General features: G+C 36.2%; 1 protein-coding gene and 1 non-coding gene across 2 annotated transcripts in view; both read right to left on the reverse strand.

The window, feature by feature from the left end:
* Positions 1–25,018, reverse strand: part of CCDC158 (coiled-coil domain containing 158) — an 86,200-nt gene that overhangs the window by 29,800 nt on the left and 31,382 nt on the right. The window contains exons 11-16 of the mRNA XM_067035854.1: positions 24,553–24,742; positions 22,597–22,749; positions 20,437–20,549; positions 17,177–17,335; positions 15,725–15,805; positions 14,361–14,486 (exon numbers count right to left, since the gene is read on the reverse strand). Coding sequence (XP_066891955.1) covers positions 14,361–14,486; positions 15,725–15,805; positions 17,177–17,335; positions 20,437–20,549; positions 22,597–22,749; positions 24,553–24,742 — 822 coding nt within the window. The remainder of the gene's footprint in view (positions 1–14,360; positions 14,487–15,724; positions 15,806–17,176; positions 17,336–20,436; positions 20,550–22,596; positions 22,750–24,552; positions 24,743–25,018) is intronic.
* LOC131759009 (U6 spliceosomal RNA) lies at positions 21,818–21,925 on the reverse strand. Its single transcript, XR_009336352.1, has one exon. It is a non-coding gene; the product is annotated as a U6 spliceosomal RNA (small nuclear RNA).

Here is a 25,018-nt window from a genome sequence, read left to right on the forward strand (position 1 = left end):
ATAAGTGAAAGTAAAATACAAAACTTTTTCTTAATTTCTCTAACAGCAGTTTGTTCAAACAATAATAGCAATAATGTATTCAACTAGGTATGTACATCATATATATTAATAAAATATATAATATACATTATGATATGTATTACTAATATATGCTTATGTATAAGTGAAATGAATGACAACAATGATACATGGGGCAGGAGAGAGGAATTAGTACTATTTTGTTGTGAGAAGGTACTTGCACTACCCATGACACAGTATAGTGTTTCATGAAAGTGAACCTGGATTATCTGTAAATGTATATTGCAAACTCTAGGACAACCACTAAAAAAAGCAGAAAAAAACCCATAATTGATGTGCAAAAGGAGAGAAAAATAAACTCTTACAAAATGCTCAATTTTTAAAAAAAGCAGGAAAAGAGTGAAAGACAAAAATAGGAAAGAAAACAAAGGCAATGATAAAAAAACAGTAACAAATATGATACATATTAATCCAGCTATATAAATAATCACTTTAAATTTAATGGTCTAAATATACCAATTATAAAACAGAGATTGTCAGCATGCATCAAAAAAAATAAGACCCAAATATTTATCGTCTACAATAAACCCACTTCAAATATAAAAGCACATATAGATTAAGAGTAAAGAGATGATGGACTTCCCTGGTGGCGCACTGTTTAAGAATCCACCTGCCAATTCAGGGGACACAGGTTCGAGCCCTGGTCTGGGAAGATCCCACATGCCGCGGAGAAACCAAGCCCGTGCACCACAACTACTGAGCCTGCACTCTAGAGCCCTTGAGCCATAAATACTGAGCCCACGTGCCACAACTACTGAAGCCCATGTGCCAAGAGCCCGTGCTCTGCAACAAGAGAAGCCACCGCAATGAAAAGCCCATGCGCCACAACAAAGAGTAGCCACCGCTTGCCACAACTAGAGAAAGCCCGCATGCAGCAATGAAGACCTAATGCAGCCAAAAATAAAAAATAAATAACAGTAAAAAAAATGTAAGGAGATGAATAAAGTTACATCATGCTAACACTAATTTTAAAAAATCGGGGGACTTCTCTGGAGGTCCAGTAATTGGGACTTCACCTTCCAGTGCAGGGGGTGTGGGTTCGATCCCTGGTCAGGGAGTTAAGATCTCACATGCCTTGTGGTCAAAAAACCAAAAAAACATAAAAACAAGCAATATTGTAACAAATTCAATAAAAACTTTAAAAATGGTCCTCATTTTAAAAAAAGTTGGAGTAGCATTAATTTCAGAAAGAGAGACTTTAGAGCAAGGAAAACGATCAGGGATAAAGAAGGGCATTACATAATAATAGACAGGTCAATTTTCTTAGAAGGTATTACAATCCTTAATGTGTATGCACTTAACAGTGGAACATCAAAATATGTGAGGCAAAACCTGACAGAACTGCATGGAGAAATAAATGAATTCACAATTAGTTGGAGACTTTAATAACCTTCTTTCAAAAATGGAAACATTCAGCAGGCAGAAATTCAGTAAGGATATAGCTGAACTTAACAACACCATCAACCAACTGGATATAATTGATACCTAAAGACTAATTCATCTAAAAACAGCAGAGGGCTTCCCTAGTGGCGCAGTGGTTGAGAATTTGCCTGCCGATGCAGGGGACACGGGTTCGTGCCCCGGTCCGGGAAGATCCCATATGCCGCAGAGCGGCTGGGCCCGTGAGCCATGGCCGCTGAGCCTGTGTGTCCGGAGCCTGCGCTCCGCAATGGGAGAGGCTACAACAGTGAGAGGCCCGCGTACCACAAAAATAAAATAAAATAAAATAAAAACAGCAGAATACATATTCTTCTCAAATTTACATGGAACATTCACCAAGATATGAATTTGGGGCCATAAAACACACCTTAACAATTATTAAAGAATAAAAATCATACAATGTCTACTCTAGGAACACAATAGCACTGAACTTGAAATCAGTAACAGGACAGCTGGAAAATCCCCAAATAATTGAACATTAAACAGAACAGTCCTAAATAACACATGTGTCAAAGAAGGTATATGAAGAAAAATTTTAAAATTTTTTTTTTTTTTTTTTTTTTTTTTTTTTTTTTTGCGGTACACGGGCCTCTCACTGTTGTGGCCTCTCCCGTTGCAGAGCACAGGCTCCGGACGCGCAGGCTCAGCGGCCATGGCGCACGGGCCCAGCCACTCTGCGGCACGTGGGATCTTCCCGGACCGGGGCACAAACCCCTGTCCCCCGAATCGGCAGGCAGACTCTCAACCACTGCACCACCAGGGAAGCCCTTAAAATAGTTTGAATGAAATGAAAATGAAAATAAAACTTACCAAAATGTGTGTGCTATAGCAAAAGTGGGGCTTAGAGGGAAATTTATAGCACTGAATGCACATATTAGAAAAAAAGAAAGCTCTAAAACGAATAATCTAAGCTTCTTTGGGAATTTAGGGAAAAAAAAGATCAAATTAGATCCAAAGCAAGCAAAGAAAACACAAATAAAATTTAAAGCTGAAATCAATGGAGTTAAAAACAGGAAACCAATAGAGATAATCAATGACCCAAAAGTAGGTTCTTAAATCTGCTTTTTATTAAAGATCAATAAAATTAGTAAGTCTCTAGCCAGGCTAACTAAGAAAAAAAGAGAGGATACAAAAATTTCTATCAGAAAGAGGTGACATCACCACAGATCCCATGGACATTAAAAGCATAATAAAGGAATATTATGAACAACTCTGTACTCACAAATTTGATAACCTAGATGAAATGGACCAATTCCCTGAAAGACATAATCTGTCAGAACTTACATAAGAAGAAATAGAGAATCTGAATAGGCCTATATCTATTAAAGAAATTAAATCAATAATTAATAACCTTTCAAAACAGAAAGCACCAGGCCTAAATGGGTTTACTGCTGAACTCTAACAAACATTTAAGGAAAAGATTATACCAACTCTCTACAATCTCTTCCAGAAAATAGATGTAGATAGAATATTTCCTAAGTCATTCTATGAGACCAGCATTACCCTGATACCAAAACCAAAAACACTAGAAGAAAACTATAGACTAATATCTCTCATGAACATAGATATAAAAATATTCAACAAAATATTACTAAGTATAATACAACAATCTATTTTAAGAACTACATCCCACAATCAAGTGGGAATTATCCCAGTTATATAAAGCTAGTTCAACATTAAAAAAATCAATTAATATACTCTATCACCATCAACAGGCTAAAGAGGAAAAATCACATGATTAAATTAATAGATGCAGAAAATGTATCTGACAAAATCCAACATCTACCCATGATAAAAACTCTCAGCAAAAGGCCATTTACAACCAACCCATAGCCAACATAATACTCAACAGTGAAAAGCTGAATGCCTTCCCACTAAATTCAGTAACAAGACAAGGATGTCTGCTCTTGCTGCTTCCATTTAACACAGTAATGGAAGTCCTAGCCACAGCAACCAGACAAGAAAAAGAAATAAAAGGTGTCCAAATTGGAAAGGAAGAGGTAAAACATTTGCAGATGATGTGATGCTCTATATAGAAAACCTTAAAATCTCTACCCAAAAACTATTAGAATAAATGAATTCAGCAAGGTTGCAGGATACTAACATACAGAAATCTGTTCCATTCCTGTACACTAATAATGAAATATCAGAAAGAGAAAGTAAAAAAAATCCCACTTAAAATTGCATCCAGAAATATAAAATACCTAGGAATAAACTTAACCAAGGATGTGAAGGACCTGTACTCTGAACTATAAAATACTGATAAACGAAACTAAAGATGATTCAAAGAAATGGAAAGATATCTCATGCTCTTGGATTGTAAGAAATAATCTTATTAAAATGGCCATACTATCCAAAGCAATCTACAGATTTAATGCAATCCCTATCAAAATACCCCATGACATTTTTCACAGAACTAGAACAAATAATCCTAAAATTTATATGGGACCACAAAATTGTCAAAGCAATCCTGAGAAAAAAGAACAAAGTTGGAGGTATAACCCTCCCAGACTTCAGACTATCCTATAAAGCTACAATAATCAAAATAGCATAGTACTGGCACAAAAACAAACACATAAATCAATGGAACAGAATGGAGAGCCCAGAAATAAACCCAGGCACCTTCAGTCAATTAATCTATGACAAAGGAGGCAAGAATATATAGTGGAGAAAAGACAGTTTCTTCAATAAGTGATGCTGGGAAAACTGGATAGCCACATGTAAAACAATGAGATTAGAACATTTCCTCACATCATATACAAAAATAAACTCAAAATGGTTTGAAGACTTAAACGTAAAACCTGAAACAATAAAATTCCCATAAGAGAACATAGGTGGAACATTCTTTGACATATTTTCTTGGATCAGTCTCTTAAGGCAAAAGAAATAAAAGCAAAAATAAACAAATGGGACCTAATTAAATTTAAAAGTTTTTGAACAGCAGAGGAAACTTTCCATCAACAAAATGAAAAGACTACTTACAGAGTTGGAGAATATATTTGCAAATTATGTGACTGACAAGGGGTTAATATCCAAAATACACAAAAAGAGCATATAACTCAGTATCAAACAAACAAACAATCTAATCAAAAAAATGAGCAGAAGTCTTGAATAGATATTTTTCCAAAGAAGACATACAGATGGCTAACAGGCAAATGGAAAGATGCTCAACATCACTAATTATTAGAGAAATACAAATCAAAACCACAAAGAGGTAGCACCTCATACCTGTCAGAATGGCTATCAACAAAAAGTCTACAAATAGAGAATTCCCTGGTGGTCCAGGGTTAGCACTTTCTGCTTTCACTGCTGTGGGCCCAGGTTCAATCCCTGGTTGGGGAACTAAGATCCTGCAAGCCATGCAGTGCAGCCAAAAAAAATGTACGAAAACAAATGTTGGCAAGGATGTGGAGAAAAGGGAACTCTCATACACTGTTGGTGGGAATGTAACTTGGTGCAGTCACTATGGATAACAGTATAAAGGTTCTTTAAAAAAACCAAAAATTGAACTACTATATGATCCAGTAATTCCACTCCTGGGTAAATATCCAGAAAAAACAAAAACACTAATTTGAAAAGATACAGGCATCCCAATGTTCACAGCAAGTAATATTTACAACAGCCAAGACATGGAAGCAACCCAAATGCGTATGAACAGACAACTGGATTAAGAAGATGTGACGCGTATATATATACACACACACATACACACACACAAACAATGGATACTACTCAGCCATAAAAAAGAATGTAATACTGCCAGTTGCAGCAATGTGGATGGACATAGAGAACATTATGTTTAGTGGAATAAGTCAGACAGAGAAATTGTTTAGATTCCACATAAGTTATCACTTACATGTGAAATCTAAAAATATAATACAAATGAATATATATGCAAAACAGAAACAGACTCACAGATATAGAAAACAAACTTGTGGTTACCAAAGGGGAGAGGGATGGGGAAGGGACAAATCAGGGGTATGAGATTAACTACTATATATAAAATAGATAAGCAACAAGGATATACTGTATAGCAGAGGGAATTATACCCATTATCTTATAATAACCTATAATGGAATATAATCTGAAAAAATACTGAATCACTATGCTGTATATCTGAAAGTAACACAATATTGTAAATCAACTATATTTCAATTAAAAAATAATTATTTATAGTCTTGAAAGGAAAAAAACCTCTCAGTAAACTAGGAATAGTGGGGAACTTCCTCAATTTGATAAAGAACACCTACAAAAACCCTACAGCTAACATCACACTTAATGGGGAGAAGCTAGATGCTATCTTGCTAACGTCAAAAACTAGGCAAGAATTTCCCTTCTCATCACTTCTGTTCAACATCATATTGGAAGTCATAGTTAACGAAATAAAAAGAAAAAAAAAGGAAACAAAAGGTGTACAGACTTTCAAAGGAAGAAATGACTGTCTTTCTTCACAAATGACATGATTCACTATGTAGAAAATCCCAAAGAATCAACAAAAGTAACAAGAAAACTCCCAGAACAAATAAGAGATTATCACAAGGTGTCGGGAAACAAGGTTAATATACAAAAGTCAATTGTTGTATAAGAGCAATGAACAATTGGATTTTAACATTAAAAACACAATACCATTCACATTAGTATCAAAGATATAAAATTCTTAGGTATAAGTCTAACAAAATATGTACAAGAGCTACATGAGTAACACTACAAAATTCTGATGTAAGAAATCAAAGAAGAGCTAAATAAATGGAGAGATATTCCATGTTCATGGATAAGAAGACCCAATATTGTTAAGATATCAGTTTTTTCCAACCTGATTTATGAATTAAATACAATCTTAATCAAAACCCCAATAATTCTTTAAATTTTGTTGATATTGACAAACTGATTCTAATGTTTATATGGGAAGGCAAAAACCCCAGAAGAGCTAAGACAATAGTGAAGGTGAACAAAGTTGGAGAATTGACACTGTCCAAGTTCAAGATTTACTGTAATAAGACAGTGTGGTACTGGTAAAAGAACAGACAAATAGACTGATGGAACAGAATAAAATAAAGATCCCAGAAATAGTCCCACACAAATATAGCCAACTGATCTTCAACAAAAGAGCAAAGGTAATTCAATAGAGAAAGGGCACTACTTTCAACTGGTGGTGCTGGAAAAACTGGACATCCACATGCAGAAAAAAATGAATCTAGATGCAGACCTTATATCCTCCACAAAAATTAACTCAAAGTGAATCACAGACCTAAATGTAAAATTCCAGACCATAAAACTCCTAGAAGATAATATAGGAGAAAATTTAGATGACCTTAGGTTTAGTGATGACTTTTTAGATACAACATCAAAAGCATGATCCATGAAAGAAAAGTATAAGTAAATTGTACTTTATTAACCTTAAAAACTTTTCTTTGTGAAAGATAATGTTTAAAAAAATGGAAATATAAACCAGACTGGCAGAAAGTCTTTTCGAAACACATAACTGATAAAAGACTAGTAACCAAAATACACCCCAAAAAAGAACCTCTTAAAGTTCAACAATAAGAAAAATTTTTAAATGCCCATTTAAAAAATGGGTAAAAGTTTGGAACAGACATCTCACCATAGAAAATATGTATATGGTAAATAAACATATGAAAATAGGCTCAACATTGTATTTCATTAAGGAATTTCAAAGTCAAACAACAAGATATCATACTACACTACACTCCTATTAGAATGGCTAAAATCCAAACACTGACAACACCAAATGTTGTCAAGGATGGGGAGCAACAGGAACTCTTATTCACTGCTGGTGAGATTACAAAATGGTACAGCCTCTTTGGAAGACCGTTTCGTAGTTTCTTACAAAACTAAGCATGCTCTTACTATACAATGCAGCAATCATGCTCTGTAGTATTTACCTAACACAGTTGAAGACTTATGTCTGTGCAAAACCTACACATAGATGTTTATCTGCACATAGATTTATTCATAATCTGCCAAAACTTGGAAGCACTCAAGATACCCTTCAATAGGTGAATGGATAAACAAACTGTGGTACATCTATACTATGGAATATTATTCAGTGAAAAAGAAATTAGCTACTGAGGGATGAAAAGATATGAAGGAATCTTGCAAGCATATTACTAAGTGAAAGAAGCCAATCTGAAAAGAGTATATACTATATGATTCCAATTATATGATATTCTGGAAAAGACAAAACTACAAAGAGAGTAAAAAGATCACTGGTTGCCAGAGGTTCAGGGGAAGGGGGGGAACAGATGAACAGGTGAAGCACAGGGCGTTTTTAGAGCAGTGAAACTATTTTGTATAATACTATAATGGTCAATATATACCATCATATATATATGTCAAAACCCACAGAATGTACAATACAATTTACAATGTAAATTATAGACTTTAGTTAATAATAATGTATCAATGTTGGCTTATCAATTGTAACAAATGTACCACACTAATTCAAGATATTGGTAATAGGAGAAACTGAGGGGAGGGAGGGGTAGGGCAAAGGGAGTCTATGGGAGCTCTCTAAACTTTCTGCTCAATTCTCTGTAAAGCTAAAACTACCCTAAAAAATAGTCTATTAATTTAAAAAGAAAAAAAAAAGAAACAGTGAACTTTGGAAGCAAAAATGACAACATAAAATCATACCAATTTATATCTTTATCAGTAAGGTATGATACAAGAGTAGCCATTATGCTGCACCCTTCCCATTACCATTTGACCATTTTATATGCAAAATTGTTAGTTTGTTTTTGCTTTAATGTGCAGTAATTATTTGTTTATAAATGAGTTTGAACATTTTTCATGTTTATTGACTATATGCATTTCTTATGTGAATTTTGTATCCATATCTTTAGTACACTTTTCTTTTAGAATATATGCTATCTTCATCTGGGTATGTAAAAACTCTCTATATTATATACATTAACCTTTTCTTTATTAGAAATATTTTTCTAGTTTGTGATTTCATTTTGATTTTGTTTATGGTGGTTTTGTGATTTAAGTTTTATTTACTCAAAATAATCAATTGTTCCTTTTTAAAATTAATTAATTAATTAATTAATTATTTTTGGCTGTGTTGGGTCTTTGTTGCTGTGCGCGGGCTTTCTTTAGTTGCGGCAAGCGGGGGCTACTCTTCATTGTGGTGCACAGGCTTCTCATCGCGGTGGCTTCTCTTGTTGCGGAGCACAGGCTCTAGGCGAGCGGGCTCAGTAGTTGTGGCTTCCGGGCTCTAGAGTGCAGGCTCAGTAGTTGTGGCGCACAGGCTTAGTTGCTCCACGGCACGTGGGATCTTCCCAGACCAGGGCTCGAACCCATGTCCCTTGCATTGGCAGGTGGATTCTTAACCTCTGCATCACCAGGGAAGTCCCAATCATTTCTTTTAATGTTTATAAAGCTTGTAATACTTTCACTGATTCATTTTTAATACCTTTGCTGTTTGATTCATATGGAACATATTTTGATTTATAACATGAGCAAAATACACTTTTAAAAATTAGAAAATAGCTAGGAAATGAACAATTTAAAAACATTCTTTACATATGACTCCTGTCTGGCGGGTAAAGAAATAGCTACATATAAGCTATTCCTGATGTTACTGGAGCCCGTCAAAGAATCTTGTTCTCTCCCACTCCAATCTCTGACCCTTAGGATACACATTAAGGCTACTGCTAGGGGACATACATTTTCAGGTTAAAACTTCTACAACCTTTTTTGGTTTCAAGGGAAGAATATAAGCTTATACTGTTGTTGTTAAACTTAAGGTTTATTTTGTGATTTGATTAGCTTCCTATTACATTTTGACTCTGAAATTATTTTATGTTAAATTTGTTTCCAAAATACCTTGCAAATTATATCTCTAATGTACCTCCATCTTCCCCAAATACTGTTCTCTCTAATGGCCTTGAGTCCATTACAGGCAAACTTATGAGTTATAATGTAAGATAAGTAATGTCTAGGGAGAATGTGTGCTTCTCAACTCCTCCTAGCTCCACTCTCCAAAGATAGAAGATGAATGTAAAAGCTAAAAATAAAAGCTTGATCTCATTCAGTTTGAATTAGACTATTCTATTTTGAGACTGTCTGACCAAATCCATCTCCTATAATACTTATGTTCCTGTCAGAAGGCGGTAATAAAAATGGAATATAAATATACTGTTTAGAATATATATATATTATTTATATTATATGCTAAAAATGGGTGAGTAGGAAATAAGACAAAAGTTACAAAGTCCTGCTGAAAATCTTGCTCACATCATGGGTACTTCAATGACAAAGATCAAGCACAGCTAGCACAAATTACAGTGCATGTGTATGAAATCTGATATATAAACAAAATAAATTATATGATCCTGGAAATATTTTATTTTTATATGCTACAATAGCCTTTATTTGAAACTTTCATCTAAAATCTTCTATGTCAAGCTACCAATTATTTGTGTGTATGTGTCTGTCTGTGTAGGTATGTATTTAGATACATATATACATGTCCTTGGTGTTTGAGCTTGGATCAAATCACATAATATAATTTTTCTGGTTCTACCATTTTCTCACCTGTTAAAACTAAGGCAATCAATTGGATAATTTTTATTGTCTTTGTACCTCCAAAATGGTATAATACTCATTCACAAAGACCTAATGAAATACACTATTTGTTCAGGTAGAGTATCAATTTACATCATCATCCATTTATTTTGTTTATAAACAGCATTCAACAGTGTGGTGTAGAGAATCAGTACAGTATAACTGGCTAAGGAGACAGGTTCTAGGCTCAGGTTATCTTGATTAAGTGTTGGCACAACTGGGTTTTTGGAGTGTGAACTCTGTAAGTCACTTAGCTTCTCCACGCCTCAGTTTCCTCCTCTGTAAAATAAGTATAATAACAGCACTTAACCTCGTGCGGGTGGCTGTGAGGAATAAATTATATAATCTATAGAAAGTATGCTGCACAGTGCCTGGTGTTCAGTAAGTAATGACTATTATTAGAATCATGGAACAAGAAGACTAAAATGAAACAAGATAAATGAAGGGGCAATGGAGAACAATGCACATAGAAATATTCTACTTTTAAACATAAGACTTGGCATTTATCTTTGCTCTATCTGAAGCCCCACTAAAATGACACTAAAGAAATTAACAAGGATAAAGAGGAAAGGAGAGATAACATTAGATGAGTAATGATGATAAAATTTGGGGAGATGGAAAGCAAATAGGTGATTCATAATTAATTTAGTAGAACAAAGAAAGCCAAAACATCAAGTACCTGCACAGAAGTAGCCAAGAAGCAGCAAGCTGCTCTGCATCAGAGTATTCCAGAAAGACTCAGGAAATAGAGGCCTTGTGTATTTCTAAAGGCCACGGTAAGGGACAGGGCAGCAAAATGGGAGGACTGGCTAAAAGTTTATGGTAGAAGCTGTGAGAATACCGGATGTACTCCCCATGTAGGCAGGTAATAATTCATTCTTTTCCCCTAAATACATTTAGAGGCTTAATCTCTGGGTGAGGTTGAACCAAAGATATCCTTTGGTTCAACTAAAGATATCCTTTAGGCTCCAAAAGGATATCTGGCATGGCAGGGGGAAGGTTGCAAACTGAAAATAGAAGCATAAAGTAAGATTTATATATATATATAGATACCCCAGATTCCCTGCCCCACTCACCTCTCAGAATACTGGCAGATAGATTTATATCTACAAGTCTGTAGTAAGACAACCGTTCTTTGAGGGAATTAACAGGACCAAGAAAAAAAACAAAGATAATTTTTGGATCCCTCAGTTAAAAAGTAATACCTAACCGTCTACTAGCTAACAAATCCTGTGAACTTTACAAAGTGCTTTTCACTGGCTTTTTAGGGCCTCAGTCTTAAATATGAATGGACAGCCAATGACCGCCAAACAGTGTAGGAAAATCTCCAACATGAAAGACAGACATCAAAACAAACAGAAAAAAAATGAATTTAAAGAAACAGCAATAATTCAGGTAACAGAAGAAATTATATTGAAAAACTGATGCTAATACCCTTAAACGGAAATGAGGAAGTATCGCATCCACAAAAGAACATAAAACTATATAAAGAGAAGATTTAAAAAACAAGAAAAGGCTCCTGGAAATTTAAAAAAATACATGATATCAGAAAAAAATTCAGTAGATGTTTAGAAGATAAAGTTGAGGAGTTTTCCCAGAAGGTGGGAATAAAATATGAGGAGATGGAAATTGAAAGTCAAAATTAAAGGAGATTAGAGAATAAATCCAGAAGGCTTAATAGGTGACTTAACAGGAATTCTAGAAAGAGGGAACGGAAAAAGTGAAGGAAGAAAATGATCAAATAAATGACACAAGAAAATTTCAGAGAAGAAAGAACATAAGAGCCTGCACAATGAAGGGAAAAAGACCCCCAGCAGAGATCACCCTGAAATGAATACCAGAGGTAAAGAAAAGACTCTAAAAGCTTTGAGAAACAAACAAACAGGTCACATACAAAAGTCCTAGAATCAAAATGGCACAACAGCAACATCACTTTGCACATCAATCAAATGTAAGTGAAGAATAAAGGTATTTTCAGACACGAAAGGTTTTAAAACACTGAATGAATGAAATGCACCCATTCTCAGGAAACTACTGGATTATATAATCTCTGCCAAATGCTGGCAAGGCTGTGGAACAAGAGGAACTCTCATTCACAGCTAGTGGGAGTGTAAAATGGTACAGCCACCTTGGAAGACAGTTTGGTAGTTTCTTACAAAACTAAACAGATTCTTACCATATGACCCAGCAATCATGCTCTTGATATTTACCCAAAGGAGTTGAAAACATGTCCACACAAAAACCTGCACGTGGATGTTTATAGCAGCTTTATTCACAATCACCAAACTTTGGAAGCAACCAAGGTGCCCTTTAGTAGATGAACAGATAAACCGTGGTACATCCAGACAATGAATATTCAGTGCTAAAAAGAAATGAACTATCAAGCCATGAAAAGAGATGGAGGAATCTTAAATACATATTACTAAGTGAAAGAAGCCAATCTGAAAAGGCTACATACTGTATGATTCCAACTCAATGACATTCTGGAAAAGGTAAAACTAGGAGACAATAAAAAGATCAATGGTTGCCAGGGGTGGAATAGGGGGAAGGCAGAACTTTTAGGAAAGTGAAAATACTTTGTATGATATGATAATGATGGATATATGTCAATTATGACATATGTATAAACATTTGTCCAAATCCATAGAATGTACCACGCCAAGAGCAAACCCCAAGGTAAACTATGGACTTTGGGTGATTATGATGTGTCGATGTAGGTTCATCCTTGATAACACATCATTCTGGTGAATGATGTTGATAATGGGGAGGCTGTGCATGTGTGAGGGCAGGGAGTATATGGGAAATCTCTGTATCTTCTTTTCAATTTTGGTGTGAATCTAAAACTGCTCTAAAAAATAGTCTTGAAAAAAAGGCAGCAAAAAGAGCAGACAAAAATATGACTAGAAACCAAGAGAAACAATGGTCACAAGTTCATAGGGGATTCAGATAATGGAGTTATCACATACCCATTTAAAAATAAAGTTACTTAATAGTACAAGTCTCAGAAGGAAACGAGAATGGGGCAGAAAAAATAGTCAAGAATATAAAAGATTAAAATTTTCCAAAATCAATGAAAGATATCAATCCATACATCCAGGAAGATCAGTGAGCCCCAAGAAAGATAAATACAGAGAAGACTACACATAGGCATATCACAGTCAAACTGCTTAAACCAAAACAAAGAGAAAATCTTTAAAGTGGTTAGAGAAAAAAAGTACCTCCCCAAAAGTGACAATAAGACTTAAAACTGACTTGTCAGTAGAAACAATGAAAACCTGAACACAATATTTTACAATGGATTCATTCACCCATGAGACAAATATGTACTGAATACCTACCACATGCTAGATAGTGTTCCAGGTGCTTGGAACACATCAGTGAATAAAACAAAGAATGTATGTTACATTTAATGTGTAAAATTATATAATAAACATTTTTAAGGGAAGAAATTATATAAAACATGCTTAACAGTCTATTTAGATAACACATTTCATTACTGCTGTTAGAATTACAATTAAAGTTTTAAATTTAATAGACTTATGACTAGTACTTTTTCAGTGATGGATGAGATTCTTTGTAATCAAGTACAGTCTATGTATTAAAGAGCCTAACTACTAGGCTGGCTTTTGGGTAATGAAAAGTCATGGAATTTCAGAGCTGATCTTCTAGAAAACCCTAGAGATGATCTATAGTCCAGACTCCTCATTAGAGATGAAAAGGAACAATATATTTAACTCAGTTTCCAAGGTCACACAAAGTAGTTAGAGATACATCTTAAGTCCCAATGACTCCTGGTCAAATGTTCTTTGTTGTGTTTGTTGTTTGCTTCATGGGGAGAGGGGTTTAATTTAATTTTTATCAATGTAACATGCATATAGTTTTAAAGGTAAAATGATTTTATAACACTTAAAACAAAAAGCAGCAGTCTCCTTCCCTTCTTCTGCCCACCTCCAAGTTCCAGTCTCCAGCGAGAACCATGTTAACTTCTAATATTAATAATATTCTTTTGTTTGATAGAATGTTACTTGCTGTGTGATAGCTAGTTTATCAGTGCACATAACTCATGTGTGTGAAAAGAGTCCATTTCAACTTTTTCATTTTGCAGTGCATGCTTTTCATTTACATGCATAAGCAGGATAACTCGTAGGTTACTAGCAACCCTGTTGCTATACGTACAATAGGACTATTAACTAATGAAATTGATTGTCATGTGTGATTTCATGTGTGATTAGACTATAAGACTAGTTACTTACATGAGATAGGAAGCTGGCTGCAGACTGGGAAGATGGTACATTAGGATGAGAATGGGCAGCAGATGACGGCTGTAGAAGGAATGGTTTCACAGAAGAACTGGAGATGCATCCAGGGCCCTTAAGTTCCTGGAAGACAATATACATGTAAGCAAAATAACTGTCAACCTACAGTGAGAATTGTGAAATCAAATTTTTTTTTTTTTTTTTTTTCAGTACGCGGGCCTCTCACTGCTGTGGCCTCTCCTGTTGCGGAGCACAGGCTCCGGACGCGCAGGCTCAGCGGCCATGGCTCACAGGCTCAGCCGCTCCGCGGCATGTGGGATCCTCCCGGACAGGGGCACGAACCCGTGTCCCCCGCATCGGCAGGCGGACTCTCAACCACTGCGCCACCAGGGAAGCCCCAAAATGTATTTTTGCAAATATAATTTCAGACTTGCATGTTGAACTTCTACAAAGTTTTAAGCCAAAGTATTAAGCAAGATGATTCTGGTGTATGTTACTCTCTGGGGACTAATCATGGGCTTAGGAAGATGCCTTCACACTTCTGATGGATAAAATCATTCCAGATGTGAAAACATATCTCGGATGGGATGCTACTATTTTGGTTTCTAACTTTGCCAAACACTCCACACTATTTCTGACATACTACTGAGAAAGATCCTCTCCAACTATGGAGTGCTCCTGCCTGTGAAAATATACAGTATTGAGACTTTAAAGTACGTCTGCAACTTTAAAATATACTCGAAAAACAGACATATACATACTCCAGTGGAAAAATCTACTATTTTTAGCTTTTTTTTTTTTTTTTTTTTTTTGCGGTACGCGGGCCTCTCACTGTCGCGGCCTCTCCCGTTGCGGAGCACAGGCTCCGGACGCGCAGGCTCAGCGGCCATGGCTCACGGGCCCAGCCGCTCCGCGGCATGTGGGATCTTCCCGGACTGGAGCACGAACACGCGTCCCCTGCATCGGCAGACGGACTCTCAACCACGGCACCACCAGGGAAGCCCTCTACAATTTTTAAAGAACACATGTTTTGTCATGCAAATTACATCATTTTTCTATTCTCCAAACAAGCCAAACATACTTGACCTCCTGTATACAAACCTCTGGTTCCCCAAGGTGTGTACTTTATGTTTCCCTCATTCAGTATAGACTTAACATAAAGCATGGTGCTTCAATTTGTTACTATATATGAAAAGGATAGGTATAATCTGTACAATGTACAGATTTTATAAGTGCTAATATTAGATAATGTTAAAAGTACACTTGAATGTATCTAAAGTACACGGGGAAAATATGAAAGTATATCAAACCAAGGCACAATTTTTGCTTAAACTACTATTTTTGATGAAAAAAGATCTTACTTTTACATCCAAAGTGTGTTGAAGTTTTAGGCGCACAGATTCTTGTTCCTGACGCTGTATTATACTTTGACATTCTGCAAACTGAAAAGATACCTACAATCAAGCAACCACATGTGGTTTATCCTCCATTCTTTATGCAATTTTATTTTATTAATGTATAAATGCAGAGTCGCCATCTCTTCAAGGAAACTTCCCCTGTTCTTGGCATACTGTATTACATTTATCTATTTATCTGTTTTATTCAGAAAGCTTGAGGGTAATTGGAGGCCATGTCTTTATCCTCTGTAGCCGCAGCATCTACATGGCATTTAGTATGTGGAGGGCACTCAAAAGAATGAATGAACTAAGGATGAAATGAGCAAACAGCTTTAGCAATATAAAAACATTTCTATAAAAATAACCACAACTGAAATTCATTGAATTAATATATCATGCTCTAAGACCTAATTTTGAATAGGTGGGATCACAGGTCATTTTCTATCACCATGAAGGCTCTGAGTTCTCAAGAAGCAATGACTAGTCTTAGTATATTTTTAGGTTTCCAGAGTTTTCAGGTGACACAAAGAGAGAATTATTTCTCTACAATAAATGGCAATGACAAATACAGCATCATCATTGATCCTTCTCATTCTTTAAACTGTGTTCCCTACCTGCACTTTTTCTTTTTTTTAATTAATTAATTTATTTGGTTTTTTTTTTTTTTTAATTTTTGGCTGTGTTGTCATTGCTGTGTACGGGCTTTCTCTAGTTGTGGTGAGCGGGGTCTACTCTTTGTTGCAGTGTGCGGGCTTCTCACTGTCATGGCTTCTGTTGTTGCAGAGCACAGGCTCTAGGCACGCAGGCTTCAGTAGTTTGGCACATGGGCTCAGTAGTTGTGGCTTGTGAGCTCTTGAGCGCAGGCTCAGGAGTTGTGGTGCACGGGCTTAGCTGCTCCGCGGCATGTGGGATCTTCCCAGGCCAGGGCTCGAACCTGTGTCCCTTGCATTGGCAGGCAGATTCTTAACCACCGTGCCACCAGGGAAGCTCCCTACCTGCACTTTTTGAACTCCACAAAGTGCCAGATGTTAGCATTATTTTATCTCTTTATGGATATTATTAACAGACTGTATTCTACCTAGTATTCAAGTCCTTCTTTGACAGTAAGTTAGATTGGTGGTATTTTTAGTTATTCAGGTCACAAAGGATACCAGGAGCATCTTACATCTTATATCTTACTGCTCTTGTGACCTGTTAGCCAGAAAAAAGATAAGTTTGTAAAAAGTATACATCATGATTATGTTTTTAAAGCTCAGCCTTCTGTACAGGATACAGTTTTCTTGTGTCAGGTGCCTGGGATACAATACAGTTTGACAGATTTGGTTCCTATCGACATGGTGCTTTCATTCAGAACAATTCTCCTTGGTTAATAACTATTTAGTTGATAACGATTTTATATATCTAGTTAATAACCACCTTGTCAAGAGCAAATTCCATATTAGCAACCTTTTTTTTCAGTCGGCGTTCCTGAGATCGTAGGACTTCTAGTTCTCCCGCCATCTTGTTTTTCTCTGTTGCAACAGTACTCAATTCCTGGCTTAATTTTGTCTTTTCTTCTTTTAGAAAATACTTTTCCTACAATTACAGAGGACCAATATCAGAAAAAACATGCTGATATAGATGCTGAGATGTGATGGAAATATAAAACTATTACACAAGGATCTGAACTATAGCTTAACTGTTTATGGATTGGAGTTGGGAGCTGCTAGAATTATGTTACCATGTTCTCGCTCATTTTTATCATTGCTAGTTTATTGCTTCTTTCCAGGCTTATTAAATCTTTGATAAAACCTATGAAATATGTAATAACTGTGCTGTCATAAAAAGAGACAGTGTTGTGGTGAATGACACAAGAGATTTAAAGAAGACACATGTATTTGAAATCTTTATGGGTTCTCTATTTTGTTTCAAGGTTGAATATTAATTTCAAAAATGGTTAAATATTAATTTCACAAATGCCTACTATAGATCCTCTGGCATAAAAAGAAATAGGACACACAGCTCCTGTCCTCAAAGTCACTGTGATCCAGTGATGAGAATGAGCTTACTAATAAACTTATGGAGAATCTTTGGTATCTAACAAAATTTCATAAAAATTAGTTCATTCCTTTAAGATACATCATGAAATGGGTAGAAAAGAACAAATGCATAGTAATCAAGTTAAAATATAAACCTGAACTTACTGAGTCTATATTTCTTTCTATATGTATATTTTTTTCATAGAGAAAATGTTTAATGTAAACAAGGTAGTAGGTATCACCACTGTAATACACATTTTGGATACAAATAGTTTTTCCTTTTCTGATGAGTTAGGCAGAAGAGGCTGCAGAAAGAAAGAAGGATTAATTTTTCAAGCTGCCTTCTTCCTGTTTGAGGGGAATGTCATTGAGCTTTGATGAACACCTTCCTTTACTGGGTGCAGGTGTTTCTGGTGACAGCAGGCACCTTCTTAACAACTCCCACGCTGCAATTCTTAAAGCACAAGCAAACTTCAGGTCTTTTTTAAGATAAAGGGCCATCCTAATTGTATTATTTATGTTTCTCTTAACCATTTAACATGTGTAAAACTGTGCTACCATTTTCATTAGGTTCCTGTTTTTCTTTTGTCATTGATGAAGTTCATTAGTGTGGTGCTCCTAATCCCACTGTTCTGATAAGCCCCATGGTGGTTTTTATTGCATAATTTTGCATAGCATGGTGATTTCAGTAACACATATGTTGCATTAGAGCAGAACTGAATATGCTTTGTTTATAACCATTCCGTCTCTCTACCATGAATATCCTTTTGCCTACTTCTTGCAGTTAAATTATTAGCTCTTGGACAGTTACATGTAAAAAACATGAAATTAGATATTCTTTAACACTATACACAAAAATAAACTCAAAATGGATTAAAGACCTAAATGTAAGACCAGACACTATAAAACTCTTAGAGGAAAACATAGGAAGAACACTCAGACATAAATTGCAGCAATATCTTTTTTGATCCATCTCCCAGAGTAATGGAAATAAAAACAAAAATAAACAAATGCGACCTAACTAGACTCAAAAGCTTTTGCACAGCAAAGGAAACCACAAACAAAACAAAAAAACAACCCACAGAATGGGAGAAAATATTGCAAATGATGTGACTGACAAAGGATTAGTCTCCAAAATTTACAAACAGATCATGAGGCTTAATATCATAAAAATAAACAACCCAATAAAAAAATGGGCAGAAGGCCTAAATAGACATTTCTCCAGAGAGGACATACAGATGGCCAAGAGGCACATGAAAAGATGTTCAACATCACTAATTATTAGAGAAATAAAAATCACAACTACAATGCGATATCACCCCACACCAGTCAGAATGGCCATCATCAAAAAATCTACAAACAGTAAAATGCTGGAGAGGGTGTGGAGAAAACAGAACCCTCCTATACTGTTGGTGGGAATGTAAATTGGTGCAGCCACTATGGAGAACAGTATGGAGGTTCCTTAAAAAACTGAAAATAGAGCTACCATATGATCCAGAAATCCGGCTCCTGGGCATTTATCCAAAGAAAATCATTGTTTGAAAGGATACATGCGCCCCAGTGTTCACTGCAGCACTGTTAATAATAGCCAGGACATGGAAGCAAACTAAATGTCTATCGACAGATGAATGGATAAAGAAGATGTGGTACGTCTATACAACGGAATATTACTCAACCATAAAAAAGAATGAAATAATGTCATTTGCAGCAACATGGATGGACCTGGAGATTATCATACTAAGTGAAGTAAGTCAGACAGAGAAAGACAAATATCATATGATATCACTTATATGTGGAATCTGAAGAAAATGATACAAATGAACTTATTTACAAAACAGAAACAGACTCACAGACTTAAGAGAATGAACTTAGGGTTGCTGGGGAGAAGGGTCGTGGGGAGGGATAGATTGGGAGTTTGGGATTGACATATACATACTGCTGTATTTAAAGTACAATAGATAACCAACAAGGACCTATTGCATAGCACAGGGAACTCTGCTCAATATTCTGTAACAAGTGTAACAAGCAAAATAGGAAAAGAATTTGAAAAAGAATAGATACATGGGGACTTCCCTGGTGGCACAGGTTAAGAATCCGCCTGCCAATGAAGGGGACATGGGTTTGAGCCCTGGTCCGGGAAGATCTCACATGCTGCGGAGCACCTAAGTCTGTGCGCCACAACTACTGAAGCCCACACACCTAGAGCCCACAATGGGAAACTAAGCCTGTGCTCCACAACAGGAAAAGCCACCTCAATGAGAAGCCCGGGCACCACAATGAAGAGTGGCCCCTGCTTACCACAACTAGAGAAAGCCCGTGCACAGCAATGAAGAACCAACACAGCCAAAAATAAATAAATAAATTTATTTTTAAAAAAAGAATAGATACATGCAAAAAAATAATAAAAGAGGACCAAGGAAAAAAATAATAAAATAAAATAAAATTCATTCCAGAATAGTTACAAAAAAAAAAAATACTAGCTCTTTCAAGGTCCTGGTCAAATGTTCCTTCAGGAACTTTCTCCTCATTCTCCCTGTCAGAAATAAACTCTTGTCTTTCTTCCATCGTACTTTGTAGCTCTGCTACGTCTTATTCTGTGTTGTAGTTTACTAATGAGTGAACATATTGGCGTCCCCCATTCCAAAGACAGAGACTTACCTTGTTTGCATTTGCCATGGCCTCTTCTAAAAATTGTATCTTGCTCTGAAGGGCATCTATCTGACCTCTTTTAGCCGTAATTTGTTTTTGCATCCCCATTGCCACTTTCATAGCTGGAAAAAAAGGAACTAAACTGTATCTTAGTTTCTAAAGTTTCTAAATTTTGAGAGGTGACTATAATTTGATGGTCAAACATTATGAGAAGGTGACAGGTAAGATTCCTCTAAGGCACCTGGACAGTTTCAAGGAAGTGTTCACAGAAAATGTCTTCAGATTTCACAATATTGGGATACAACAATTTTCAGCAATTAATCAGAGGTTTTGAGCTCAGAAATGTATATAAATGATGATGTTTTGTGATTCCTTGCTAGAATTAATTTCATTGGCTATCATAATTTGCCATATCTCCAACAGTAATAAAGAATGCTGACCAAGTTCATACTTACACATATAGGAAATACATACACACAAAATATATACAGTCATAAAATGAAAAACGTATATAGTATTTTTACTAAAATAATTATTCTAGAAACTGATATATAAAATACCATGCAAGACATCTACTATTAGTGATCTTCTAAAAGATCCCAGTGATATCACAAACGATTCAATTTCCAATCTCATGGTTATCGTCATGTGCTTGGAACTCACTGCTGTTTCAGAAGTCAAACTGGCAATACAAGCATATATGTGATTATTTTACTAAAAATGATGACAGGATGAGAATGTTCTAGATAGGTAGTAGGCACTGAATACTTAAGATATGGCAGGCCACTGAAAAGATAAATAAAGCTCATCCTTGTTTGGAAATTCAGTCAGAGACCTTGTGTTGTTTCTTGGAGTCAGCTGAGAAAAGAGGTTTGAAAATGCCACTGCTTTGAGTTAGGTCCAGCTAGAGCTTAGAGGTTAACAAGAAAAAGAAAATGTGCCATTCTTTAAAAACAAACTATTGGAGGATGAAAGGTATGACTTCTTCCTAACAAGATATATTTCTTATAGCTAAACTGTCAAAGACAGGGTTAATATAGGCACATTACACTGATCTGTTGGCATCATTTGCTCACCACTTTGAAGAATTTTGGTCTGATTAAGTGGATCATGGTTGGCCTTCAAAGGTAATTTTCTTAATAAATTTTTTGTTTTAAGGTGATCTTAATCAATGAAAATAGGCATTCAAGAGCAAATACAGGATTACCTAGTTAATGGCAACGTGACTGGGGCAGTTGTGGTGAGGCCTGGAGCACACTGAGGACGAGACTCTGTCTGGTGGAGGGGGTGAGGGAACAGACCCCAGATGGGCCTCTGGAGTGATCTCTCCAAGCCCCACCATTTTCTTGGTGTTAACCAGCAAAGAAAGAGCTGAATCTCCAAGAACCGCACAAAATATGGACGCGTCAAGAATTTGCGTGCCATCTTTGTGCAGGGGCCATGGGAATCTCCTTCAGTATCTTTCCAATTTTGGTATATGTGCTGTTGAAGTAAGCACAAACGTAAATCTTTTGACATGAAAAAATACTGAGAAATAGAAAAAATGTAGCCTTTAGTTAAATATTTATTCTTACGGTCAGCTAATATAGCTATACAAACAATGATATGAATAATATGAAACAGCAACTAACCTTCTCTCTCTGAATTAATATGGGCAGCAAGGTGAAAAGGGAACAGGTAAGTGGTTGAAGGGACCCCTCATCCTAGCAGTTCAATTCCCAGGGCTCCCTCCCATCTTCTTTTCAGAGAAGGAATTGGGAACTGACAGCCACAGATACACAGTTTAATAAACGTGTGAAAAATAAGGTGTTGACTGAAAATTATTGGTAACCTGTATTTATATCAACAGTTCCTTAAAAACAATTAACTGGCATTTATGGACATTGAGGTCTGTTAGAAATTGTTGAAATAGCTACAGAAACAGAAAGATTCAGATACTTAAAGATTAAATTAAGTAAATGGCAATTTCCCTCAAAAAAAAAAAAAAAAAAAAAAAAAAAACCCTGAGAACTACTGCTATATAACACCCATCAGTGATACCTATTGTTGTATGTCTCTCACATCATGCTGCCCTGTGAAGAGGTGAAAGGCAATGTATCTAGGTTTGTGTTTTAATAAATTTAGACCAAGGGAATTAAAAACAAAAGGAAAAAATCTACTAAAGCATACCATGATCATCAGATCCTTCCATTGACTTTAATGTATTTCTTGTTTGTTCTAGCTCAGACTGTGCAGATTTTAATTGCATTTTCAGCTTATTTGTAGTAGTTTCCATTTCTTCACTTTTGTTTCGAAAATTCCTTTTTAAGACTTCATAGTCCTCTGTACAACGTGATAATCAATAATAGTTGATTAATTTTTTCTACTCCATTGTTATAAAGTATATTTTATTTGTTATCAGTGATCACAGAACTTTAGAGCTGAAAGAGATTCCATTTAATTATATCATTTGTTACAGAAATTAGATGTACATACACATTTCCAGGCATCTGACTCTTTTTAATCTGCTTGGGTGGATCTTCCTCCTTTACCCACTTATTATTTACTGCTTTTTCCCCGCCAGTATAATTGGCTCACATCTATTTCACCTTAAACCTTCTCGGATAATCACATCTACCACAACAGATTTAACCACCAGCTGTAGGTAGATGAAATGTCCACCACATGGTAAGTAACCTGAGGCTACCATGCGTCTTATCTGATTTTTTATCTCCAGTAACTACCAAAATACCCGGCATTCATTGCTTGTACATAAGAATACACACACACACACACACTTATTCAACTATCTATTTATTTATATTTATTTATTTATATATGATAGATAGATTTACATATAAAGGGAACAAACAGAGCCAAGGCCTCTCTGCTGAGATCTAACTCTGTCTAACCAGACACTTCCATGTGGATGTCCTGGTGCCCCCAGACCAACAGTATCACACTGACTGTGTCTCACCCTCCTGCCCGCAAGCCAAGCCCTCCTGGTTTCCTTCTCTCAGCTGTTGGTATCATTGTTCTCCCAATACTGCAAATTTAAAACCTGAAACACAAACACAGTCCCTCCCATCTCCAAAATATTCTTAATTCTTCCCTCTCCTCTCCTTCTCACTGCCACTGCCTCAGTTCAAGTTCTCATCACCTTTCCCTGGGACTACAGCAAAACCCTCCTTAACTGGCTGGCCTCTGTTCCTTTAGGCTTGCCTTTCTCTCCTTACCTGCTGACAATGTCCTTCTAAAATGTAAATTTGATGACAAGAATCTCTTACTTAATATCTTTTGCTGGCTCCACATTGTCTGCCTCATTTCTTAGTCCTCATTCCTTTGTATTTTTACTTCCATAAATACTTCTGAGGTCACATTATGTTATTTTATGCCTTCATGCCCTTCTACCTCTTTTTCACCTGCCAAATTGTTTTTCCTCCATCAATCCCAGTACAGATGTCACCTCCTACAGGAGGCTGATTCTCTACCCTTTCCCACATGTGCAGCCAGCACACATCCACTGTGCCTCACCCATTGTACTGTAACCTACCTGTTCTATACGGGTCTGGTTCTCAACTAGCCAGGAGCCTCACTGTTGTTTCTAGGACCTGTCTCAGCATCTGGCATAGTAAATGTTCAGGAATCACAGAGGTTTGTGTTTGTGTGTGTGTGTGTGTGTGTGTGTGTGTGTGTGTATGTGTGTGTGTATGAGAAGTAGATAATACCTATACCATACTATTGGTCAACTGGGAGTATTTCATTTTAAAATTTAAGGCCTTGGATTTTTCTGTTTCATGAAATTTGCATAAGTCTGCTTACATGTGTTGCTTCGTTATTAAACATCTAATCAAGCTCTCTGACTCAAAGGACTCAAGGTTTCCACTTTCCTCACCCTTCTCTTGGAAACTCGGTAAAGAATTTCATGGACACTGAAGACTGACTAAAGTTAATGGTTAATAAGTGCAAGCTGTGGGAGGGCTTCAAGGAGAAGTATCAGGATTTCAGGTGTCCACTGGGACAGCATAATTATCCACGTTTGTAATTGGGATGAGGAACCATTCTTTCACACAGTCCTAGTATCCTCATTGAACTTCACTGATAGCACTCCTATTTTTTAGCAGAATTTGAATTGGAGTAACATACCTGTAAGACTGTTAAACTCATTCCTACTAGCTTTCACCTCACTGAATAAATGATCTCTCTCTTGTTTGATGTCCTTCATTGCACGGAGCCGCTCAGAGCCTGCATTCACCAGCTTCACCTTTTCCAGCTCCAGGTCACTCACTCTGGCTTCAAGCTCCCGTATCTTTGCATCTTTTTTATCTTTCAAAACCTAAATATAGGGATGAACACAAACGACAGAGTAAGAAATAAAAAACTAAAATATAAAGCAGCAATACTAAACTGGGAAACAAAAGGAATATTTTACTTCCTTTTAACCTTAGATGTTAATTCTCAGTATCACTGACCACAACCCTTCATCATTCCTATTCTTTGTATTCATTCATTCAGAAAAAGGTATTGAGCACCAGCACCTGTGTTGTGCCAGGCCCCACTTTATCTGTTGGGGATGGCATAGCAGGGGAGGCAGGGGAGGCCCGAGGTGAGC

The sequence above is a fragment of the Kogia breviceps genome, chromosome 6, assembly GCF_026419965.1.
Source record: "Kogia breviceps isolate mKogBre1 chromosome 6, mKogBre1 haplotype 1, whole genome shotgun sequence".
Taxonomy (NCBI): Eukaryota; Metazoa; Chordata; class Mammalia; order Artiodactyla; family Physeteridae; genus Kogia; species Kogia breviceps.